The following is a 25,699-nucleotide window of genomic DNA, read 5'->3' as shown; positions in this document are numbered from 1 at the left end:
AGACAGGGAGCTCCTCCAAAGGCCAGGGAGTTCTTGGGGCAATGGAGCCCTGAGGCCCTGAGACCTGGCTCCTTCCCTTCATGATTTCTGAGTTTGGGGCACGGTGGCCTCTGATCAGAGCAGGGACAGCAGCATCCTGGCCCCACAGGGCCCCCCAGACCCTGACAACAGCGGGGGACCACAGGCGATCCTTCTGCTGGCAACACCCACAGGACCACTCAGCACCAAACGTGCCTCATCTGAATCATCCCAGTGTGTACAGTCAAGGACGGAGGAAGAGACACATTCCGGCTTGTCTACACAGCACCACGACCCGCAGGGGCGGCGCAGTCCAGGCGCAGGTCTCCTCCCTCCCGAGCCTGTGGGGCTGGTGAGCTCACCCTGAGCCCGCCCGCCTCTCCTTCCGCTTACTCTTCCTCCTCTGCAGCAGGCAGCGAGGAGGCGAGGTGACAGCCCCAGCCCCAGGCCACCCTGCTCATTTCCTGGCCAGCACAGGCTCTGAATGAGGAGCCGCAAGCACTGCCCCACACTGAGGTCCGGGAGCGCAGTCCGAGCCCCACAGGCCCCCTGCCCCTGTCGCCTTCCCTATGGGCACCTGGGGTCATCCACGTGGCAGCCTGGGCACAGAGGAGGCCTCCACCCACGCTCAGCTGCCCTCCCACACCACTACCAAGGGGTAGAGGACAGTGCCCAGGTAATGTTGCAAGGTTGGGTGGGGTGAAGCCACCACCTGGCCGACAACAGCAGGCACTTCCTGGGCGCCTGCTGCGGCCAGAGGGCCAGGGTCCTCAGGAAAGAGGGCTGTGGGAAAGGGTGCAGCCAGAGCCCACCGACCACAACAAGTAAGAGCCTGGCAAAGAGAGGCAGCTAGCCTGTGGTAGTGAGAGGCGGGAGGTGCGTGGGCCTGCGAGCTCTGGGGACGGGACGGGACGGGCTTCCAGCTGCCCAGACTCGGAGTCTCCCCACCCCGCGCAGCCTCAGAGAGAGTGCGCAGCCCCAGTGCCCGCCTGACCAGGCCTCCCAGGCCCTCACTTCTCTCAGCCACGGCAGGGCCTCAGGGCCAGGAACATAGCCTGCCTCTGGGCCCCCACACTGCGAGAAGGGAGCTGCGGGAAGCAGCTGACCCGGCCTTCTCCTCCCCATGGGGGACCCAGGCCCTGCACATGCAGCGCTGCCCAGGGCTTGCCAGGGCTTGAGCAGTGCTGCACAGCCGAATGGGGAAAAGGTCTGCGATGGAAGCCCCAGAGCTGCCCAGGAGACGCCGCGTGCAGATTCGAGTGCGAGGGCCTGGCTTTTTCTGCTCTTAAGCACAAGAAGCCTCTGGCAGGCAGGCCACGGCCCCAAACCTCCCCCAGCAGGGCCTCCCCAGTCTCCCACCTCCCATCCCAGACCAAGCATCACCAGCTGAACACTGGTGAGAGAAGAAAGGGCTCCCAGGCCCCACACACTCGGGCACTGCCTGGCCTCTGCCCACCACCTACCCAGCACCCCCAGCCAGCGCCTCCTCCTCAAGCTTCCTGCAGCCCCTCAGACAGCCACAGCCCAGCAGGGCCACGCCTGGCAGCCTCTGCCCCCAGGAGGTGCAGTTAGCCAACCCAAACACGCGTGCACGGCCCTAACGTGCCCACAGTTAGCAGGGGACCAAGCAGGCAGGGCAGCTGGCAGCCTGTGCCCACCCCACCAGCAGGCAGATGCCACGTCCACCACCCGGCCCTCGCGTCTCCAAGAACATCCACACCATCCTGTCCGGCCGCCTGCATGTGCCCTCTGCGGGTGTGTCCGCCTTCCCTGCGAGCCCGTCAGTGCAGCGGGACCACACCCTGTGCTGTGCCATGGAGCAAGGGCAGGGCTGGGCTCCAGCGCACAGCAGCTCTCATGCCAAAGCGGCAGGCGGCACACAGCATTCGCCGGCACTTTGCACACACAAACGGGCCGGTAAAAGGTCAGTGGGCGAAGGGGCTGAACAGGTGGCGCGCAGAGTCTTCAGCGTGACGCCGCAGGGCAGGCGCGTGTCGCTGTACACAGGTCCACCTGACGAAGGGACAGCGCGGCGGAAGTCCCGAGTGACGCATCCGCACCCTCCGAGGACGCCGAGAGCGAGCGGCGGGGACCAGGGGCCACGGAGACGGCTTTGGGCTCGAGCTTTCTATAAACCTGAACCTCAGTTCTACAAACCTAAACTGCTGCAAAAGTAAAATCTACTCTTCAAAGGAAACAGAAGAAAGGGCCGGGCAAAGCGATCCCCTTGGGACCCCATCCTCGGAAAGGCTCAAGAGCTCGGCAGCTGCTGGGACTGCCGGATTCCCAGGCTCAACAGCGTCCCCTAGCGGCGGCACGGGGCTCAGACACAGCGAGGGGCGAACAGGGGCCGCGGTGCCAGGAAGCCCAGGGAACCAGCTGGCCCACAGGCTGTGGTGCATCTTTAAAGAGAAGGAAAAATTGGCACGGACCTACCTCGAGGTCGTCGAGAGAACGGGTGATGCTGAACCTCTTGGACCTTCCGAAGGATCTTCGGGCAGAGGTGCGCTGAGACGTCTGCACAAGTCCAATTCCCCTCCCGAACTTGGAGCCCTAAACACGAAGAAGAGGAGGGGTCAGGTTGTCCCCCGGAGTCTCGGGCGTGCAGCCCCATGAAAGAGAAGGAAAACCAGGGTAGCAGCCATCCCGGAGGGATTTTATGTTAGGTGGATTTACACGATAAAAAAGCACAAAACTGCAAAAAGGCGTCGCCCAGCTATCTGGGGACTTGTGCTGCCCTCACCCGCCATGTGCCCGGGCAGCGCCTACAGCTCCACTTGAACCCCAGAACCCACCCGCAGCCGGCTCGAAGGGCTGTGACCACAGCATGAGGGGCAGCGCCTGACCGTGCGGAAGCACGGGAAGGGTGACCCTTGTCAAGGGAGAGGCTGCTCTCAGCAAGGCTGTCCTTCCCACAGCTTTATCCGCGTTTCAGCAAAGCAGGGCCCCTACACATCACCCTGGCGTCTGGATTCCAAATCGGCTGACAAGAAGTAACTGGCCACTGAGACACTTGTGGTACTTCCTCCCGGAAGTGACGGACTTAGTCCCATTCCCCAGCACCCGCCCGAGCTGGTCCAGCACATGAACCTTGCGTCTTAAAGAGTGCAGGCTGCAGGCTGGCGAGCTGGGTCCTAGCCTGTGAACGCCACCGCGTCCCAAATGAGGAGGCGACATGTTTACCCAGGGGTCTCGAGCTCTTCCCACCAGCAGAGCGACCTTGGGCATTGTGTGGAAACCTGCAGCAATTCCAACAACTCAGGCTCTGGAAGCTCACCAGAGTGACATCCTGGCCCCTGGACCTGGCCGCTCACCCCTGCTGGGGACAGGGACGGTGAGGAAGCAACACTGGCACTGGAGTCCCACAAGCGTAGCTGTGGTGCTCCCTGCCCCAGCACAACGCAGACCCGGCTTCCCCACCCTTAAGCCCTGGGATCCCCCCAGGTGCAGCTCCCACAGCCCACACTCACCCACCTCTACCTCCCACCTCCTCCCGCCAGAGTCCCGGACCAGCACACTCCACCAGGACCTCGGCCCTGAGCTCCCACCCCTCAGGACCTAGCCCGTTCCTGTCCGCGCCGCCAGCCCAGCCCGGCCCTGCACACGCCCCACATCCGCTGGTAAAATGCTGTGCGGGCACACCTGAGGGAGGCTGGCAGGGTGGGGCACGAGGCTCCGATGGACGGCGGCTGCTAAGGAATTGTGAGCTGAGCCGGGGAAAGCAGGAGCGGACAGACACATGCACGGAGTGAGCGCGCAGCCCGGAGCGCTGAGGAGACACAGGCTCCTCCCTGCACCGGTCAGCGCTGCCGTGCCCAGGACTGGTGCCTGCCACGAGCACGCGAGGAGGTGCCCAGCGGGGCCTGTGCAGCCGCAGGGGGGCTGCAGTCCAGCTCTGGGCACTCTCCCACGGGGCGCCGGGGCGGGCAGCAGAAAGGAAGCCGCACAGCCAGGGTGCACAGACATCTGTGAGACGGGGATGTGTAAGGGAGGGAGAAGCGACCATCAAGCGGACAGGAGAGCACTCCCACAAAGAGCGAGATCAACTCGAGCAACAGACGCGGATGATCCCAGGAATACTCTCGAGGATCAGGAGCGTTTGCTTCCCAAGAGCAGTAGAGGAAGTTGTGTGCTCTAGCGCCCCCTGCCGGCCCGCCATGAGTGCCAGGGAGCCGCGGGTGACCGCGCTGCAGAGCTCCCCTCGAACACGCAGGTGAGAGGTGCCAGCAGCCCAGCCCACGCCCCAACCCTCATCGGCCCCGGCAGCAAAGGCACGGGGGCCCGCGGGCCACGCAGGGCGCAACGTCAGGCACCCAGGCTGCGGCCAGCCTGCGCGTGGCCAGCTGCTTCAGAGACACCGAGGGCCAAGGCGTGCAGCCGAGCTCCCGGGGCGGCCTGTCGCTGGTGTGTCCCCTACAGACGAGGCCCAGAGAGGCCGGCCCCCCTGGAAGCGGGAGGGGTGAGGGTGGAGCCTAGTCTGCTGACCCCTGCTCACTGCCCGGGCACTGACCTCCTGACCACTCACTCGGTCCCTGTGTCACAGAAGACAGACCAAAGGGGAAGAAACGGCACCGAGGAGCTTTCGCAGGCACTTTATTACACCGTGGGCTTCTGACTAATCTCTCCCCAAGAGCCAGTTTCGGGCTTTTAACGGGAAAGTGAAGGGGCGGGTCCAGAGGCAGATCCGGCGCATATGACTGGAGCGCTGGGTGACATCGGGTTGAGAAGGAGTTTGAACATCTCAAACTACATTGTAAGGCTCAGTTACACAAAGCATGGGTTATACAGAGCAAGAAATACCCTATTACATTTTTGTTTTGTTTTGTTTTTGTCTTTTTGAGACAGGGTCTCGCTATGCAGTTCAGGCTGGCTCACTTTGGAGCCCAGGCTGGTCTCGAACTCGCAATGATCCTCCTGCCTCAGCCTCCCAAGTGCTGGGATTACAGGGGTGTACCACCATGCCCGGCTACATTTTAAGTTACATTGCAAGGTCATAAATTATACAAAGGCAGTAGAGACCAGGGTTACACAAAGGAAGAAATGTTCTGTTACCAGGCGGCCTGGTAACATGTCTGCTCGGTCTTGGCAAACATTCTGGGCAGGCTTTTATTTAAAATTTTAATTTCCCCCTTCACCAACACCATGCTGCCCCCACCCCCGGGGTGCAGGGCCTGGAGTCACTGCAGTCAGGGCTGGAGCAGGACACCATCCAGGCAAGGTCATGTTCAAGGTCATGGGGCAGTGGCTTGGGATGAGCGCAGCTTGTGCTCTGTTCCCACACAAAGACTTTTCATCGCACATCTAAGTTTCCAACGCACAGAACACGGGGCCTAACCAGCTCCGAGGAGCCGAGCACCGCGGACCCAACTGTTCCTGAACCTCCAGCCTCCAAACTGCAGCTCTGGACCAGGAGATGCCAACTCCCACCCCGGACACACCCTCAGGGCTGCTCTGAGTCTCCGGGCCCTCATCGGACTGGAATCGCAGGGTATTTACCTTCAGGCCGCTGACTGACTCCCCTTGGCGCCATGTCCCCAGGGTTCATCCCAGAGGCAGCACGGTCAGAACAGCCTTCCTTTAGAAGGCTGAGTAATACTCCCCGGTGTGAGGAGACCACACCTTACTTTTCGATCCCTCCGTTAGTGGACACTGAGCTGCCCCACACTTGGGCTCTGGGGGTGACGCTGCTGTGAACAGACCTGAGTCCCCGCTCTCCAACCTCTGCGAGATCCCAGAGGTGGATGGCCCAGTCACGCTCTAAGGACTGCCACACTGACTCCCAGGGTGCAAGGCCAGCTGACAGTGCACCAGCCGCACACAGAGCTCCAGCGTTCTGCACCCTCAACACCCTGTCACTGCCTGGGCTCCGAAGGCCACGCCCCATGGGGGAGGTCTTGCAGAGCGGACGCGCACTGCGTGCGAGCAGCCGCTGGCGTCTCCCGTCTTTGCTCGCGCGTCTTGGCCCAGGCATGTCTTCCTGGAGAGATGTCTGTTCACACCCTTTGCTCGTGTTTTAGCCGGGTCGTCCGCCTTTCTGTTCCTGAGGACGCAGGCAGCTCGTTACACACGCTGGACACTAACCGACATCAGATACGTCACCCGTGTATTCCCCATTCTGTGATCTGCCGCCTTACCTTGTTGATCGTGGCCTGTAGTAAAAAGTTTTAAATTTCGATGTAATGCAACTTAGGTATTTTCTCTTTTGTTGCCCACATCACTACAATTAAAAATGCCAAACCAAACACTCTCAAGCTAAACCAAAGCTGGGCAGGACAGGGCAGGCTTATCTGTCCCTGTCACCTCCCCCCATACCCCACACCTCCCCCAGTGCTGGTGCAAAGTATGTACTCAGCATTTACAGACAAATGAACTCTAAGCAAAAGACAATCTAAGGTCAGGTCCACTGACACACTCTTATGATCCCAGCTACTCAGGAGGCTGAGGCAGGAAGATCACAAGTTCAAGGCCAACCTCAGCAACTTAACCAGACTCTGTCTCAAAATAAGGGGTTCTAGGGATGTAGCTCATGTTCAATCCCCAGCATCGCAGAGAGAGACAGAGAGAGAATTTAGGTTAGAAGCCAAACCATTCCCAAGTTTCCTGGACAGCAGCACAGAGAAGTTTGAGTAAGCTGATGGCTGGCTTCTCCTGGCATATTAGGCAGCGCCCACACAGCAGACAGAGGCCACATGGCAGCTGGCAGAGAGAACCCAGTGGTTCCAGAGAAAGAGGAAGAGGAGGAACTGCCCTAGCTAGAGCTGGAGGAAGAGAGGCATGGAGACCCAGAGAAATCACAGAGGAAGCAGCGGCCACCCAGAAACCCAAGGGGGGAGGAGGGCACCACTCCAGCTCGGTGGCCCTGCGGGACCCAGACCTCTGGCACCCAGACCTCTGAGGGACCACACCAGTGTCTCTGAGGGCAAGAAGGAGGCCCGGGGCCCCAGTGGGATGGAGGGCTTTGCCATGGCGATGGTCCCACCTGGCCAAACTCCACATAGCAGGAATTCTGAGCCCACATCAAAACGATTCAAGAATCGTTAAAATTCCACCTCAGACATAAATGGGAAAAACCTGCAGAAGTGGCCAGGCATGACTTATGTCAGCTGCTGAAGGACTGCTGGTCACAGTGCATCACCTTTCGGAGGGAGGACGGAGGAGAGCCTGGGCCGCCTCCTCGAAAGAAAGGCCAGTTCACAGGAAAGGAGAGGCATCGGGAAGGACGGCAGCGCTTGATATCATCAGCACCTCGGTGAAGACAAGAGCAAAGCACTGAGCTCCACAGCAGCAGAGGAAGGGTGGGATGAGGAAGCGACCCAGGAGCTGAAAACAAAGCAGAGCAGAAAACAAAGGCCCGGGACGGGAGGAAGCCGGAAACCTGGTCCGCAGAGATCTGCAGAGCCACGGCACGCCCAGGGCCAGGCCCACCGCTCTGCTCCAGCCCAGACAAGGCCAACGAGGCAGCACTCTGAGCTTACTCTCCAGGTCTCAGAACCCCAAACTGGGCCAGGAAAATGAAATCCAAGCGTGTGCCACTCCTAGTGACAACCCTGAACACGGAGGACTGCAGATGTCTACTCAAAAGTACAGAAAGCGCCCCTCAGAGGAAGCTGGCTTTGCCAGGACAGCAACGGAGAGAACAGGCCTCACTGCCAATTTTTTTTTAAAATAAGAGATTCAATATACTAGAAAAAAGAGGAGGGAGAGAGGAAAAAGAAGAAACAAAACTCTACTACTAATTTTTATAATTTTATGAGACTAAGATCATGATACCAAAGGCAGACTAACACAGACAGAGGAGAAATTACAGGATAGTCTCCTGAAATTTTTAAATTCTGCAAAATAACGTTAGCAAAGCAAATCCACCAAGGTATGAAAAGAGTAGCCCTCGGTTTATCTTGGGGATGCAAGGATGGCCTAATATTTGAAAATCTATTATTGCAATTTGCCATATTAGCATCAAAAGGAGGAAACCCACATGACCTCAATGAATGCAAAATAATCAAAAGAGCTAAAATGAATGAATAATAAGACAAGTATTAACACACAGAACAGAAGGGAACTTTCTTACCTTAATTAGGCAGCTGGGTATTAAAAGCCACAAACGAACTGTGCTTTTTGATATCGCAAGAGCTGTTCCTTACAATTTTTATTTATTATGTTTTGTGGGTACCAGGAATCGAACTCAGGACCTCACGCTTGCCAGGCAGGTGCTGTACTGCTGAGCTATCTCCACAGCCCCTCACTTACAATTTTAAAAGGCACTATCATAGCAACAAAATTATGTAAGCTACTTAGGCATAAATATAACAAAGAAATACATCTAACTAAACGTGGTTTTGGAGGAAATTATATAAACGTGCTGAAAGCAGAGAAAACCAAAACAGAGAAAGATAGCATTTTTACACACGGGAAAGCTCCACATTCTAAAGACATGAATTCTCCCAGATTCACGCACAGATTAAAATGCAATCATCATGAAAATGCCCACAGCATTCTGGAGAGTTTATAAATGGTTATGACACAAACGCAACAGGGCAAGCCCGGTGCAGCCAAGATAAGGTCCCAGGGCCTGTCCTGCACAGGAGCATTCACTGGCCAGTCAACCTGAGGTTGGCGGCCGGCAGGGGACAGGGCTGAGGCGGCGTTGGGCGGGCAGCCTCGCACACACAGGGCTGGGACCAACTCAGCCTGAGATCACGAGCTCAGGATGCAGGGACAGCACAGGGAAGTGACCACTGCCGCTGACCGCTGCTCTCTGTGCTCCGTTCTCCTAACTACGCAGCGGGATCCCTCCGGGCCGGACAGGGCGTGGTCAGCAGTGGGCGGTGCCGTTGCTCTGGAGGTCCTGCAGGAGCGTGGACTGTCCACACCCAAACGGAGCCACCCGACCTGCCATGGCCAGGAGCCTGGCCTGGACGTGAGGGCCCTGGACGAGGACGCCGCCCGCCAGGAGCTTTCTCTCTTCTTATGCTTCCAGCGCACGGTCCTCGGAGCTGCACCCCTCGCCAAGATCTCATTCTTCCACTCCGTGAGACACCAGCACGGTCTGGACAGTAACACTATCGGATTACCAGACTTATTACACAGCTCGAATGCCTTATTAGTACAGCGCACAGTCTATAATGCTTACATTCTGTGTGTGGAGGGGCGCGTGTACATGGCACACCCCAGTTCCTTTCCTCTCCCCTCCCTGCCCCTCCATCTCTTGATTCCTTTCCCCTTTGATCTATCTTCCTAATTCCTATTTCCTACTTTAATTTGGCTTTTTTTATACTTTAGGTTTCTTGTATAAGGGAAACCACACAAAATTTAAGCTTGTTGTCCAATTTGCCTCACTTAACGTTGCGGTCTCAAGGTGCATCCATTTTCCTACAAATGGCCCCTTCTTGATCACTCTCAATGGCTGAGTGGTATGCTGCTGTGTGTGAACACACTTTCCTCATCTGCTGATGGACGTATATAAGCTGCTTCCCAGATGTGGCTACTACGAATTGTGCTGCTATACACATGGGTATGCGTGGATCGCTGTGCAATGATGTCTGTAACTCTTGATACCTAGGAGGGGAATAGCTGTGTCAAACAGAACTTCTAGTTTTGTTTTCTGAGGACTCTCCATGCTGCATTCCACAGTGGCTGCGCTAGTTTACATCCCCACCGGTACTGCAGAAGGGCTCCTTCCCCGCAGCCCCTCTAGCATTTGTTACTTGATTTCTTCATGACGGCCATTCTTTCTGGGGTGAGCTGGGACCTCACTGTTGTTTTAATTTCCATTTCTGTAATGGCCAGTGATGTTGATAGCTCTAATAACTTGTTAAAGTAAATTAAGGCCACTGACAATGGGAAAGAATAGAGAACAGAGGAATAGACTCTCGCACACAGGAACACACAATCCACAAAAGCAGGATGCTGCTGACCAGGAGAGAGGATGAACTTGGTGCTAGAACAACTGGTCACCAGGCAAGAAAAGCTTCCATCTCACCTGATTCTGTTCACAAAAATTAACTCTAAGAAACTTACAGGGGGAATCTTTCTGACCTCAGAGTAGCAATACATCTATTATTTAAGATAAGGATGCAAACCAAGAGAAATGATTACACACTTGGCTACTGAAGTTGAGGTGCTCTAGAGTCACTGAAAGACACGTGAGGAGAGAGAACAAGCTACAAGCTGGGGAAGGAAGATTTGATGTCAGCCCTGCGCCAGCACCAGGCAGGACACAGGAAGAGGCAGCCCAGCAGGACAGCCGGCAGGAAGCAAGGAGGAAACCCACGCCATCACAGTCAAGAGAATTAGAGCCACACTGACACGGGGGCCACGGCACGCCACCAGCCTGATAGCCACAAGGCTGGTCAGTCTGAGCCACACCCGGAGACACGCACAAGGATGCTCAACAGTACCACTGGGGCTTTGTTGAACAGGTATGCATGTGCATGTGTGTGTGCGCGCGTGCGCGTGTGTGTGTTGGCGCATTCACACAAGGGGGTATTACAGAGTTAAAATGAATAAACTGCAGCCATGCACATGGTGGATAAATCTTTTTTTTTTTTTTTTGGTTTTTCTCCGGTACCGGGAACCGAACTCACGACCTTGCACTTGCCAGGCAGGTGCTTTTGCCGCTGAGCTAAATCCCCAGCCCCTGGATAAATCTTTGAAACTACACTGGGCAACTGAAAATCAAGCTCAAACAGCAGGGGGTCTGGCAAAAGCGCAGTGGCTTCGCTCCGATGAGTCCACCCTGCTGGGACCCAGGCCACAGAGAGGGCAGCCGTGTGCCCGGCTGTCCTTTCCCTTGCTCGCGTGTCCCCCACCCCACAGGCCCCACTATGACCCCACTCCTCCTTGGAGCTGCCCAGGTCAGCCATGGTCCTGCCCTCTGCTCCCTCACTCCCAGGCAAGAAGAGTAACTTTAACATAGACCTGAATTTTACAGGACACAGTCCAATTGCCAACCCAAAGCCCAGACCACATCTGATGCAGATTTAATGCAATCATTTACAAGTAATGCATGAAATTGGGTAATTTCTGCCTGTTCTCGTCTGATAGTTCATCACCCACGTTCCGGTCGCTCTCTGGTTTTCATCCTGCCCTGTGCTTTCGCAGGACAAAGCAGGTGGCCATGAAATTGCCACATTCATACCACAGGCGATGGCCACACCTCCCTGCAGGGACCTGTCTTGGTCCTGTGCTGCCTGCAGAGTCTGTCACTGGGCACAGGCTGACTGTCCTTCAGGGATGCTGGTAACAGCCACACTAAGGGACGGATGTGGCCTCAATCAGTCTCAGGGACACTGCTATAGGCTGAGCTGTCCTAAGGCTCCAGGGTCTGTGCACGCTTCTTCACTGGGCTCATCCTCCTGGGACTCACCTTGCCGCAGTCCATGCACCCTAGCCCCTGAAATGGACCAGGAGATGTCAAAATATATGCGTACACACATGTGAAGACCCTCGTGGTACAGGAATGGGGGCCTTTTGATTTCCCTCGAAATCCGCATGGAGGGTCCTAACCCCAGAGCCTAGGACACAGCTGTATTTGGAGACAGAAGCACAAAGAAATTAAATAAATTCAATGAGGCCAACAGGCTGTGTCAGGTGCCCTCCTAAGGAGAAGGGGACACAGACACACCCAGAGGGATGCCAGGGAGGACACAGGCAGGAGATGCTGCCTGCGAAAGCCCAAAGCCAGGGTCCAGCCCCGACCACGGGCCGGGCTTCATTCTCACCCCAGGCTCCAGGCTACAGACCTAGGAGAACAACGCCAGATGCCAGCACCCTTGCTGGCACCGGCTGCATAGCCCAAGCAGATGCAGGGGCCATCGCACATGCTGTGTCCAGCACTCCCCGGCCTGTGGCAGCCCGCTGGATCAGGGAGCTCTTGGGGTCTTCCCACACCTTCTCCCGCCAGGACAGCCCCACCCCCACCCTCTCGAGTACCCTGCACCAACAAGGGGGCAGCCCCACCCAGCCCCCCAGGACCTCATGGCCAAAGGGGAGGCTTCCCACACCCTGGAGCTGGGCGCACCATACCAAGGACGAGGGCAGAGGTGACATGGGAGGACCCATGCTCACGTATCTCCCACACTGCCTTCCGCCAACTCCCAACCCGACCCTTGTCCCTGAGCTGAGATGTCCCAGGGCTTAGGAGAGTTCGGGGCGACCTGGCCAGAGCTGCCTGCCTCAGAGACACCCAGGGTATATAGGCTCAGGCTGGCTCCAAAGGAAAAACAGGGAGCATCAGAGCACCGTCATACTGCAGGGTCTGGTGACCTCAAAGGCTGCGCCCCTCCAGGATGACCCAGCCCAGCCGGCACCAGGCCTCGCCTCTGCCGTGAAGATGGGGTGCAAAGACAGGGAGCTGAAGGCCTAGGCACACAGCCCCTCAGCGGACACCTGAGGACATCTCTGCTCCATCACCCACTGATCACGAAACCATGTGACAAGGGAGACCCGGGACTGCCAGTTCAGAGAAGTCACAGCCAACAGCAACAGGCCGGGACGGCTGGAGAAGAGACAGTAGGCTCACCACAGAGACCCTGGGGCCTCTGGCATCACGTGGGAGACCAACATCTGCTCTTGGGTGCTGCGGGTCAAACCCGTGTCTGCCAGGCGGCAGCGCCACACAGGCCCTTCCAGCCCAGCTCCCACCCAGAGCCGAGCCTCGCAGACTCCAGCCCTCGGCTCAAATCCACTGGCTCTGCATTCAGCCAGGCCAGGCTGCACAGGGTCACACAGGCCGGAGAGCTGTCTCCTCAGTCTGTTTCTCCCGGGACTCGGAGCTGAATCGCTGTCCTTGGTGACAGCCGCTCCCGTCCAGCAGGGCTCCCCGCCCAGGGTTCCGGGCCCTGAGAGAGCAGCCACGCCACTCACTCTCCCAAGTCTCGATCCCAGCCCCACGGGGCCTGCTCCTTGGGTGGCACGGCTCCTCGTATCACTTCACGGCGCTCCCCACACACACACCCTGCACTGACCAGCTTCCCCACACTTCCCGGTTTCCATGCTGCCCTTGCCTGTGCTTTCTGTCCCACTGGACCCTGGGGATTCACCTGTGCTGTCCCCAGTAACGCACTCAGGCCACTGCTGCCACCGACGGGAATGCTGAGCAGCACGGAAGGCAGCCTGTGGCGCCCTGCGGACCTTGCACCTCCGCGTTCTCTCCTCACCCCTCGGCTTCTCTGAGGAGCCAGCACAGGCCAGCACCCGGATGGGGCGCTGGCTGCTGAGGGACATCAGATGGCCTCGATGGCCACCCCAGGGCCCTAGGAGCTCCGCAGCCCCAGGAGATTGCAGGGCCCCACCATGCTGATCATGGGAAGCCACTTAGCAAAACGAGCCAGGACACTCAAGTCTGCAGTGGGGGCCCAAAACAACAGGCGCCCCTTCTGCCGGCATGCGGCCAGGTACGGTCACGATGCCTCCCTCCACAGCAGGCCCTCTGCAGTCTGGGCACCAGCACCTCCGCGCCACCTGGAGCGGGCAAGTCTCTCAACAGCCACACCTGCTCAGTAAAGTGGAAACACAGCCAGCAGGTGGCCTGGGGACCCAGCAAGGTCCCAAAAGCGGCAAGCACTGTGCCAAGCGTCCCACCGGCAGACACACCTGCAGATGCACCTCCCGTCCGTGCTGGCACCAGTCACACTGCCAGCCCTCATCTCCAGCGTGTCTGTGTTCAGCTGAGACGCCCTGAGAAGCCCAAGGCCCGCTGCCCCGTCAGCCCGCGCCTTGCCCAGCCTCTGCAGTCACTCACCTCCCAAGCACTGCCCAACTCACTCGGAAGACAGAACGATGGCAGGGTGGGCCCTGAGGAGTAACCCAAAGCCGTGTCCTGCTGCAGGGCTGCACGGGAAGCTCCCACCACAGCGAAGAGCCAGCCCTCGCCCTACACGTCGACCACCCACACAGCAGCAGCAACAGACCCACGCCTGAGCACGCTCAAAGTGAGGACAGGCCTCCCGACCCCAGGCAGTAGCGTAGCCTGCTTCCAGGCTGGACCCACGCCTTCCCCAGCAGACAAGGACAGTCTGGCAGGGTCTCCTGGCCACTTCACAGGGGCTGGTGGAGGCTACGGGGCACCTCCCTGTGCATCCTGCCTGGGCTCAGGGTCACCAGAGACCAGGAAAGATGGGGCAGGTGGCACACAAGTGCAATCTCCCCTAGAGCAACCCATTAAACTGTTTTACTTGGGTTTTAGAAAAAGAAAAGCAACTAGGCTGAAAATCCACAGGGTCACACTCTCCACTCAGCTAGACCAACGTTACCGTGGTCACTCTGGGAGGAGACACGGCAGTGCATCCTTGCCTCCTCTGGTGTGTTCATAATACAAAAGAACTGCCGAGAACTGGAGGGACCTTGGAGATAGTGCTCACCAAGGTGGCCGCCTGGCCCTTGTACCCCTACCTGGCCGTAACCAGTCAACAGTCTCTGGAGTTCTCAGAGTATGTTTTTAGCTAGTGAGAACCACACTGTGTACAAACGGAGAAGAAGGTATTTCTTGCACAAGTCCTCCGAGAGCAGCTCCTGGAGACACATGGAACCAAGCACAGCCCACCTTGCACCGCGCCAGCACAGCCCGGCCAGGACCCACAACTGGCGCCTCCTTTGGCTAACTGGAGACCTGAATGCTGGTGCGGGGATGGGTGCGTCCCTGGGGTTTACGCGGCTTCCTCTCCCGTGGACACACTTAGCTTCTGCCGGAGGTGAGGGCCCACATGACCGCACTGCCACATGGTATGGTCCCAGTACAGTGTAGGTGGCAAGGACAGCCAGGGCAGCCCTCGGCCTCACGGGTTAACATGCAGCCTGTCACAGGACACACCAAAGACCGAGGCCACTAAACAGAAAGAAAACAGCACATGTGGGAGGGAGGAGATTGTGTAGCTACTTAAGCTTGAAAATCTAAAGATAAACACAAGAAAAGGGTCAAAAGCTAGAATAAGGGGGGAGTTAAGAACTTTATTTTTAAAGAAGATAAGTTAGTTCATAGCTCCTCTCTAACCCCCGGTTTGGACTTGGAAAACTTCAAAATGTAAATAAGGCTTTTTTTGAGCCAGCTAAATAATTTTTGTAGACTCTAACTCAAAGTTACCTGTTTGAAACAAAGCCCCAGGCTCTGCTGATCTATACATGGCTGAAACAAAAAAACACACCGGCCATTCTGGAACCTGGAAGCCCCTGGGGGCCAGCATCCACCAAGAGCTTTCTTCTCATCTCCCATAAGCCTAGCCCTGCCCTGCCCGGGCCACAAGCGCTGTCTCCCCGTCCTTTGCTTGGGTCACTGGGGGCTCCTGTCCCCCGTGGCTCCCCCCATGCTCCCGCATAAACTAGCACTCTCCTAACTCCCTCCCTCTGCTCACAATTTTATTCCTCAATTCCGTAAGACAAAGAGCCCAGGTTTATATAGAATTAACTACTCCAATACCAGACAATCAGGAGCTAAGAGCAGACCAGTCTTCAGGGTCCAACCCAGAGACCACAGGTTATGATCAGCGGAGAAAGATACTGGAGAGCCAGAGCCAAGAACAAGACCCTCAAGACCAAGCCCAGAGGCAACCCAGCTGGGAACTTTCCCAAAGGAGAGGACGCAGCGGACAGGGGCACGTGTAGCGCAGTCACTGAAGCAACCTACATTGAGTGGCCCTCACATCACAGGCACAGCAATCCCTGGGGGACACCAAGACTAGCGACAGGTAGAGGCAGGTGGGGTAAGAAAAAGCCCGGAGCAGGTGCACCTCACTCGCCTCTTCTGCAGCGAGGTCAGCAAGGGTCCCCGCCTGCCCTGTCCATGCCGTAGGAGCTGCACCCCTTGTGCTCTCTCTGGGTCTTCTGGGGTTCCTGTCCCCATGGTTCCCCTCACGTTCAAGCATAAAAGGATGAGCTGTGCCCGGAGCTCCTGTCTGATTCTTCCAGCAGAAACACCAGACCCCTGAGTCAAGAGGCGCAGTGGCCCTGGGGGAGGTGGTGCAGGGATCTGCACGGTGGCCTCCTCTGCTTCCCCAAAGTGGAGGCGAGCTGGCTCTCTCCCGGAACTGCAGGAACCTTCCACCTCAGATGCAGAGGTGCAGACTGTGCTGGAGTAACAGCTCCCAGGGCTGCAGAAGCGGAGCTCTCCAGCCAAGGCAGCCAGGAGGACAGAGGCAGGGACCTGAGCCATCCAGCCATCCACCCAGGACAGCAGAACTATCAGGGTCAGAGTCAGCTCTGGGGGACAGGTGGGGCCCAGGGCTCGAGGCTGCGCAGGGCAGAGCAGACAGCCTTCCACCTGGCCGAGTGAGCCCGTTTTCATCAGCAACCAGCCACAGTGTACCACCCAGCAAACAGGTCCTGAGCCGGTCCCAGAGGCTTACCTTTTTGTCCTCTTTGGTCTTCCTGACATTTCGAGGGGGTCCGAAGAGGTTCTGCATCCCAAAAGCCTTCCTGGCCCAGTCCCGTTTCTGGGTGCTCAGTGGGGCCTGCGCGAAGCTCCCCTCCACCCGGTAGCGGTCTGCAGGAATCTTGCTCATGGGGGGTGGCAGCGTGCCACAGTTGACGCTGGACCAGCCATCCGTGGAGTCTGTGTAGGACTCCTGGTCGCTGGCGTGGCCGCACTGCCACTCCTGGAGCACGTGCACAGGCAGCCACCTCTGGCTGAGACCACAGCCAGCACCGGCACCCCTCTTAGAAGGAGGGACAGAACTCCGCAGCGAGGCCAGAGCGCCCTCCGCATGCGAGGCCGGCCCCAGGTGCTTGCTCGGGTCCCGGAGCCTGTCTGCCTGTGGGCCAGCCTCGCACACGGCGCCCCCCTCGGGGCTGTGGCAGAAGGGCCTGCTCCAGGACGTGGCCCAAGCCTGCGAGCTTCTGGCACCTGCACCCTCCCAGCCGGCACTGCTGCCCAGGCCAGGCCTGCTCAAGCCCCCGCCCAGGTCGACCACAAGCACCCGGCTGCTCTTCTCCTCCTGGCTGAAGTTCCCGATGCCGCTGTCGCTGGTGCTGCTGGTGCTATTGTTCTGGTGGGCATCACCGTCACCATCCAGGAAGGCGCGGGCCCGCACACCCTCGATGAGCTCGCCCATGTCCCGGTAGAGCACGGAGATGAACTGTAGCACCGGGAGGGAGGACGCCGGGAACTCCAAGCAGCCACTGGTGTCGGGGTCGGCTGTGCACACAAACCCGAAGCGCCGCGCAATGCCCTGGTGGATCTTGTGGTGGAACAGGTCGGGATCTACCATGAACACATGGCAGGACGTCCGCAGGGCACCCTCCTCGCCCTGCGCCAGACTCCCGTCATCATTCGTCTGCATGGTCACCAACCCAAAGAACCGCCTGTCATCCGGGCACACAGCGCTGAACGCCAGCTTCTCGGCTGGGTACTCGGCCACCACGCAGGCCTTGTCAGAGCACAGCAGCACGCGGTCATGCATGACCTTCATGGTGACCAGTGAGTGGATCTTCTGCTCGGCCCGCAGGCGCCGCATGCAGCCTCGGATGGCCTGCAGGCTATCGGACTCCAGGTTGGAGCTGGTAGAGGGCAGCTCGATGGAGCCCAGGTAGCCCACAACCATGGCCACGTTCAGGATGCTCGCATCCAGCACGAAGCTGTCCGGGTTCTCCGGGCCAGCGCTGAAGACAGAGTCATCGTGGACTGCTTGTGCCACCTCCTTGGAGAGCAGGCCAGGATGCACCGTGCTGGGACTGTCTTCCAGCCGCACGGCAGCCGACTCCGAAAGGGACCTTTGCTTCCCTTTCAAAGGCTCTGCGCCGCTCATGCAAAGATTCGGGTTTTCAAAAATCATGCTGAAAATGCCCCCCGACTGCATCTCCTCCACGACCCTCTCTGCTCTGTTTATCCCCAGGGCCTTGGAGTCGAGCTTGGGCCGCAGCCAGCCCTTCCCCTCGCACAGCCCGCCCTCGTCGTCGCTGGAGCAGGCCTCGGGGTGGCCGGCGCCCTCGCCAATGGCCAGGCGCAGCACCCCAGAGCATTTCCCAATGAGCTTCACCACGTCCTCGTGCGAGGCCTTCTTCACGTTGATCTCATTGATGGCAAAGATCTGGTCCCCAGCACGGAGGCCTACGAAGTCCGCAGGGCTGCCCCGCACGACTCCACTGAGCACACAGGGTGCCTGCCCCGAGAGCGTGAAGCCGTAGCCTGCGCGGCCCCGGGCCACCTCCACACTCCGCACTCGAGGGGGCGCGGGCCCCGGGGGTGGCCTCTTCGCTGGCTCCCCTGCCCTGTACATCGTGGGGAGCAGGCAGCCCCAGGAACATGTCCAGTCACTCCAGGGGACCCAGGCCTCCAGGAACACTTGATGCTGCCATGTACTCTGCGCAGTGGCATCCTACAGAGGAAAGACAAACAGCTCATCACTCACAATCCGGATCCCTGCTACACCGGTGCTGCCTGACAAACAGATGATCCATAGCCAGGCGAGGCGGTGCACACTTGTGATTCTAGCTATTAGAGAGGCTGAGGCAAGAGGACTGCAAGTTCCAGGCCACCCTGGACAACGTAAAGGGGCCCTGTCTCAAAATGAGAATTTTAAAAATGACTGAGGACATAGCTCAGTGGTAGAGCACTTGCCTCCCATGTGTAAGGCCCTGGGATCAATCCCCAGTGACACACACACACACACACACACACATACACACACACATTCACACACGCTAACTCATAATAAAAAACAACACAGGCTGAGCATGGTGACACAGAACTCTGGGAGGCTGAGGCAAGAGGATGGCAAGTTTGTGTACAGTCTGGACAACCCAGTGACTTAGCAATACCGTTTCAAAATAAAAAATTAAAAGGGGCTGGGATGTAGCTCAGTGTGAAGGCATTGGGCTCAATCCTCAGCACTGCAAACATAAATAAATAAATAAATCAAGAAGAGAAAAAAAGAGAGGAAGGAAGAGAGAAAGGCCCCAGAGCAAGAGTATCCAGTGACCCATAAGTCATAAGGCGGAGGAGGGGCAGGTGTGTGCTGGAACCTGAAGGCTGGGCTAAGCACCCTCTATCAAGGGGGTGGCCTCACAGAGCTAAGCGGCTCCCTTGGGCTGTACCTGCAGGGCTCAGACAGGGTGTCCCCAGTTCCGGCAGCTCAGGTGGAAAACAGGTCACATGAGCCCGCAGGTCCCCACCCTCCTTTATCTGACACAGACACCCTCTGCTGAGTGTTTTCCCTCGGGACGGATCACCTCATGTTCTCTCAGACCCCAGGCCCCCTTACAATTACTTATTTTGAACAAAGAGCCATTAGGGAAAACACATTAGTCTGAAACAACCTCAATCAATAAAACTGCAGCAGTCGGCCAAAAGGAGAGACAAAAACACCCAGAAAAGCAATGAAATACAACACTCATGTCATCCTCCCCAGGGCACGCCTTTCAAATTTACAGCACTGGTCCTCATGGGAACCGGACCTGCGCCAGGGCCCCCAAGGTGCCCAGGGCCAGTGACTGACTAGAGGACAAGGCCCACACGGGGCTAAGGTGGATCCTGGCAAAGTCACACAGAAGGTGCAAGGACGGAGTCCGGAGAGCTCCAGGGTCCCCTCCCTGGGGCCACTCAGGATGCGAATAACCCCCAGCAAAGAGCTGTGACAATTCGGGGAGCCCAGTAGGGCCTCGGGGCCCAGGGTTTTCGGGAAGCCTCCCACAGCACCCTCTGCCCACTAGACACCATGACTCCAGATCTCAGAAGGAAAGCCAGGTCAGCACAGCCGCAGTCTCAGCAGCCCACGGGGCCCAGGGTGGGTGCCCTCTGGGCCTCCAGGCTCCAGGACCCTGCCTGGCTGTGAAAACTGCTGCTGCATCTGAAGACAGTATAAAATAGCAAGCTCAGAGACCGGGCAGCAGAGAACACATTTCCCAGGCTGGTTCTGCGGCCGCCGCGTTAGAAGCTGCTCTGTCATACGTGGACAGTTTCCAGTCACAGAACCATAAACAGACTGCGTTTACAGAAACAGAACCCAAGAAGCTGGCGCCGTGGGAGGAGCAGCAGGGCGAGCCCACAGCTGCCCAACACGGTCTGAGGAGACCATTCTGATGTGGGTCTCGGTTAGTGTCTGGGTGCTGCTGAGACACAAAGCCCAGCGCCCACAACTGAAAGCAGGAAGGCACACTTTGGCTCACTATTTGGGAAGTTTCCCTCCATATTCCTGTGGTGCAAACACAGAAAAGGCACGAGGGGAGGGGCCTGGAGGAGGAGAGCTGTCAAGGCAAACGGGCAGGCAGCAGAGCGCGCAGGGGGACCAGGAGGCAGAGGAACCCTTCCTAGCTTTTTGGGGGGCCACGCCCCAGCACCCACCTCTTCCCAACAGACCCCTTCCTCAGGCAGTTGCCAGGAGCCACAATCCTCACCTCCCAAAGGCCTGCCAACCACGGTGGGGCCGAAGGGAGACTGATATTCTCGAGGTAAACCACCCCGTTCCATTCCCGGCCCCCAAAGATGCACACATCTTTTACGCAAAGTGCATTCAGTCCACACCAGGGTCATCCGAGTCTTAAAAGCTCGGCACTGCTGAAAAGTCCACATCCAAAGTCTCTGCTGAGGGGCTGGGGATTTAGCTCAATGGCACAAGTGCCTGCCTGGCAAGCACAAGGTCCTGAGTTCAATTCCCAGTACCAAAACAAACAAAGTCTCTGCTGAATCTATGGGCAAACTTTGAGGCCCTGTGCAAATCGAAGAGGTGCGGGTGCACCTATAATCCCAGCTCTGGGAAGGCTGAGGCAGAAGGATTGCTATGAGCTTAAGGTCAATTTAGAATACAGAATGAGATCCTGTCTCAAAAATTCCAAAAATAAAAAATAAAAATCTAAGTTAAACACTGTCAACAGGGGCTGAGGATTATGCTCAGCAGCACAGCGCCTGCCTGGCAAGCGCAAGGTCGTGAGTTCGATTTCCGGTACCAGAAAAAAACCACTGTCAACATACAATGCTACAGGGTAAACACTCCCATCCAAAAGAGAGGAACAGGGCCAAAGCAGGACCAGAACCCGGTGGAACAGACCTGAAATCCGCAGCTCCGTGCCCAGCACCTGGGCAGGCTGTGCAGGCATCTCCTGCGGGTGTCCTCTCCCCAGGCAGTAAGAGAGGGACTGAGCCCACAGGGACCCGCTGGACTCGGCACCAAGGCCTCTGCAGTCCTCTTGCAGCCCAGCCTGGACAGCAGGGTGCCACTAAGCCACCCTCTCCAGCCAGGGCCGTAGCTCCTGCCGCCTCACACCGCCGCTCGCCAGCGCGTCCCAGGCAGCACCAGAGTACCCCACCAGTCCACTGAGCCACACCCCACAGACCAGAGCCTGTGGTCCCCACGTCACCCCTCCTGTCGTCTCAGGCAGCCCGACACCTGCCCCCAGCCCTAGGCCCACCTGCAGAGACCTCCTGAGAGCTCAGCCTCTCTTCCACCCGTCCCGCCCCACAGAGACCTGGGCCTGGCCTCCTGTGCACAGCAGGGCTCCCCAGGCATATTTCCCAATGACCAAGCCTGCTTCTGGGCCTTGTGACGGCCACCGGCCAGCTTCTGTGACACTCCGGCCTCCTCCCAGCTCCCCCACAACAGCCTTCCCTGCGAAGCCCACTCAGTCTGCAAGACCTCCAGCCCCCGGCACTGCGGGCTAAACACACCTCCACACCCAGCCCCCAACTCCCACACCAGATGGCCACATGGACCACATAAGGACAGAGCCGCTACCTGGGCCCCCGCCCGCCTTGTCCGGGCCCTTTCCTCGCAACAGCCCTTCTCCACTCCTCTCTGCATCCTTCCAGGCCCAGACGTGCTCCCGGTGCGCACCCTCAGGGCTGGCACTGACGCTGGAAGACCCTGCAGGCCTGCAGTGCCTCAAACATCGCCTGCTCCACCAAATTCACATTCTCACTTTACTCTGCCAGGGGACAGGGTAAGGTGGGCGCATAAGAGGTGGGCGGGGAGGAGACGGGGAGTGATGCTCTCCCAGTTTCAAAAGAGCAGGTGGTCAGATGTCGCTGAGTCTCCTCTCTGACATGCTGACACGCTGACACGTGCTCCTGTCATGGGTGCCATCACACTGCGCGACACAGCCGGAGGCCAGCCAGCTGGGGCCGTGCAAACGTGGCCCTCCAGCCCCCGGCACTGCGGGTTACACACACCTCTGCACTACAGAGGACGCGGCTCAGGAAGGAGCCAAGACAGAGCTCCGCAGTGTGCGCCTGTGCAGGGCTGGCTTGGTGTCACAGACCGATCACCCACAAGTGCCCCCCAGAGGCCACATGAGGGCCTGGTCCCCAGCCATCGTGCCGTCAAAAGTGATGGCATCTTTAGGAGTGAGGTCCCTGGGGTGCAAAGCCGCCTCACCATGGCCCGAGGACAGCAGCGCCAACAACCACAGACTGAAACCTCCAAACCCAGGATGGAGAGAAACCCGCTTCCCGTGAGCGGATGGTCTCAGACATTTTGCCACAGTGACAGAGCAGACGCGTCGTACTTTCTCAGCATGCTGAAAGAAGTACGTACTATGTGTGTAGTAAGGGAACAAAGTGCAGAGTCGAGGGGTCTTTACATGCTGCCCCTCATGATCATGAATAAAATGCCTAATTCCTAGTTGTGCAAAACTTGACAAGGTCGCCCTCTTCAGACCTGTGCCAAACCCTCAGGGTGCCCAGCGGAGTGGGGCTGTGCTTGTGAATGCTCCAGCTGTTCGCTGTTTCACTCATGCTGACCACGGCCTGAGGAGTGGGACATGGGCAGTGGCAGCCTCAATGGGCACTCCCGGATAGTGAAGGGACAGAGAGGGGGAACCCCAAACAAGAGATACTGAGAAAATCACTGTGCCAACCGCCTGAGGGCCAAGACGGGAGCCAGGGCCCCACCCTCACCTGCTCCTAACCCACCACCCTTCACCCAGCCCAGCCCAGCCCCCTCCTCCCGCAGGGACAGCCAGGAACCACGGGTCCCACCTGCCACATCCCTGCAGTGCTCCCTGCCCAAGGAGCAGCACGGTGCTGGGTTCCCTGTGCTGGCCGCCCGTGCGGCGCACATGTGCAGACTCCTGATTCGCTGCGCACCCAGCCCAGGGATCCCTCTACCCCGGGGAGGAAGGGGACACTCGTGAGCATCTGCAGAGGCTGGGCCCAAGGGACAGCTTGTCCGGGCGGCAGGAAGCCCTGACTGCACCACAGGAACCTGCAGCCCCACAGAACTCCCCACGTCTGTCCCCTCTAAACACATCACTGCCATCTGCCGCTGCCCCAGTGGCCCTCACGCCCCCCACGCTTCACTTGGTGTAGGTAAGGCCACCTTAGATGCTGCCAGGTCACTCTGAAGGGGTTGCTGCCTCGTGCCCCCCGGGCCCAGCTCCGTACTCACGGGGACACCAACCAGATTCCCAGCAGACCACAAGGTTTCTAGGAAGGCCTCTCAGCAGAAACAACCAGCAGGAACTTCAGGGTCAGAGGCAGCGCAAGATAAAGTGGGCGCCAGAACCAAAACAACTCCTGGCAGAGAGCACAGTTCCACTGTGAGCCCAGCTGTCTCGCAGAGGGGCGCATGGGGGCGGGGCAGGAGACTGAGTGCTGTGGGGACACCGTCTAACCTCGAGGTCCCATAGTGACGACCCACACGCACCAGGCTGGCTCCCAGAACCACCATCCAGCTCCCACTCTGCCACTCCGGGCAGGAAGGCTACTGGGGTCTCTCTTTGCTATGGCTGCACCCCAGGTGTGGGACAGCAGCTGTCCGCTGCCCTCTCATCTCTGGGACAGGCCTGCATGCAGAGGGACTAGTGGAAGACAGAGACAGGCGGCCACCGAGATGCCCCATGATCCACCTCCAGGTCCCCCCCAGGGCCCAGTGACTCACATCTAACAACCAAGTCACAGGGGTGACATGCTGCTCCCAATTAGGTTACAAAACACTGTGGCTTCCGTCATGCTCACATCTACCTCCCTCACTCTGGGAAGCTGCCAGGTTTCGAGCTGCCCTAACAACGTGCCCAAGGAGACAAGGAACAGAGGGCCTGGCTAGCAGCCAGCGAGACAGTCTGTCAATTGCAGCTGACCTTGGACACGGATCTCCCAGGGCCGCCAAGCGCCACAAGAGTGAGCTTGGAAGCAGCCCCCCGCCCCCAGCAGTCCTGGCTGACACCTGGACCCCAGGCAGATGAGATCCTGGCCAGGGCCCCGGCAGGCCTCACAGTACTCCTGACCACTGACACCAAGGTAGGCAATGCGGGCTGCTTGAGCTAGGACGCCGGGTGCAGTCTGCTTTGCAGCACTGCAGGACAAGCCACACGATGAAACAGGTCACGGGGTCACATGATACAGACCGTTCCTGCCACCAACACACTAAACGCACTGCAGTCATCTCTGAGATGGGGCAGGTCGAGCATTTTCCAATGTGTTCCCCAAACCCCGTCCGAGGTGGAGTGGCCAGGAAGCGTGTCATGCTGCGCACACTGGAGAGGAACTGATGACAGCATGGGGGAGACAGCACAACTCCCGCCGCATGGCCATCTGATAGCCACCACCTCGCCGGCCAAGCACCAGGATCCGCAGCACAAAGGAGGAAAGCAAGGCTCAGGGAGCACAGCTGGCCGGGGCTCCCTGAAGACAGCTGCTAACCAAAGCCTCTCCTCGGTTCTCAGAGCAGATTTCACTCCAGGCGGCAGCCCCATCGCCCCAGGCTGTACTGGACTGAAGGCAGGGATGAGGCCAGCAGGACTCACAGCTGCTGGTGTGAAGCGCTGCTGAGGCCAATGCATGAAGTGTCCGGGGCCAGGCATGTGGGCGCACACCTGTAATCCCAGCACTCAGGAGGCTGAGGCAATCCTCTGCCATGAGTGTGAGGCCAGCCTGGACTACATAGTGAGACCCTATCTCAGAAAAGCCAAAGGAAAAAAAGCGTTCCACTTCAGCATTTGGAACCATGACAGGTCTACTGCCGTCCCCCACAGCCCAGCACCCAGCACTCACTGCGGCCCAGTGGAGGTCAGCAGCTCAGCACACCGTGTCCTTGGTCAACCTGACTTGCAACACACATGATGCCACCCACGTGGCACCAGCACCTGGCCTCACCTTCCTCCTGGCCCAAAGCCTTGCTCTGGTCAATCCTGCCCGCTCGGCCACTCCCAGCTCAGCCCCAACCACCTCTCCTGGCCCACACTGCCCTGCACGCTGATGCTTCTGTGGCAGTGTCAGGAACACTGGGCCTGCCCCCACCAAGGTTAGCCATCCCAGGGGGACGCAAATGGATGGACAGCCTGAGACGCACTCCCCAGGGGCCAGGCACCTGCGCCTGCCTGGGGCTGAAACCCCACCACGCCCCCAGAGGAGAGGTCACCTCAGGGCCACCCGCTATAGAGCTGTGAGGACATCAGAGCTCTGTGAGGCCAAAGGAGCAGACCAGGGACCAGTGAGGGAACGCAGCCACACGCTCCGCCGCCCTACAGCAGCACTGCCAGCCAGGCCCCCGGCCACACCAGGCAGCCCCACCTGGCCCCATGCGCAGGGCACAGCCTGCCTGCCACTCCTCCTGCTGGCTCTGTGCCCCTGAGCTGGGGCAGGGGGACAAACATGCTCAGGCTTGGCCTTCTAGACAGGAGTCTCCACGGCCGATGGCCACCTGGGACCCAGGCTCAGCACCTGGGACACTGAAGCACAAACCACCTCAAGTTTTCCATTCCTTCTGATTTGATTTGCCCTTTTTATCTCTACTTGAACTATTTCCATTGTGGTTTTAAACCT

At 58.5% G+C, this 25,699-nt stretch overlaps 1 protein-coding gene across 1 annotated transcript in view; it reads right to left on the bottom strand.

Annotated features, from left to right (window-relative positions):
* The window catches only part of Rgs12 (regulator of G-protein signaling 12), a gene marked incomplete in the record, with an annotated part of 72,840 nt that extends 47,837 nt beyond the window's left edge, over positions 1-25,003 (bottom strand). Inside the window, 3 exon segments of the mRNA XM_013506795.1 lie at positions 2,455-2,571; positions 16,356-18,323; positions 24,929-25,003. Coding sequence (XP_013362249.1) covers positions 2,455-2,571; positions 16,356-18,224 — 1,986 coding nt within the window.
* Positions 25,004-25,699: the final 696 nt, after the last annotated feature.

The sequence above is a fragment of the Chinchilla lanigera genome, unplaced genomic scaffold, assembly GCF_000276665.1.
Source record: "Chinchilla lanigera isolate Chin_1 unplaced genomic scaffold, ChiLan1.0 scaffold00113, whole genome shotgun sequence".
Classification (NCBI taxonomy): Eukaryota; Metazoa; Chordata; class Mammalia; order Rodentia; family Chinchillidae; genus Chinchilla; species Chinchilla lanigera.
This window is presented reverse-complemented; position numbering and strand designations above follow the sequence as displayed.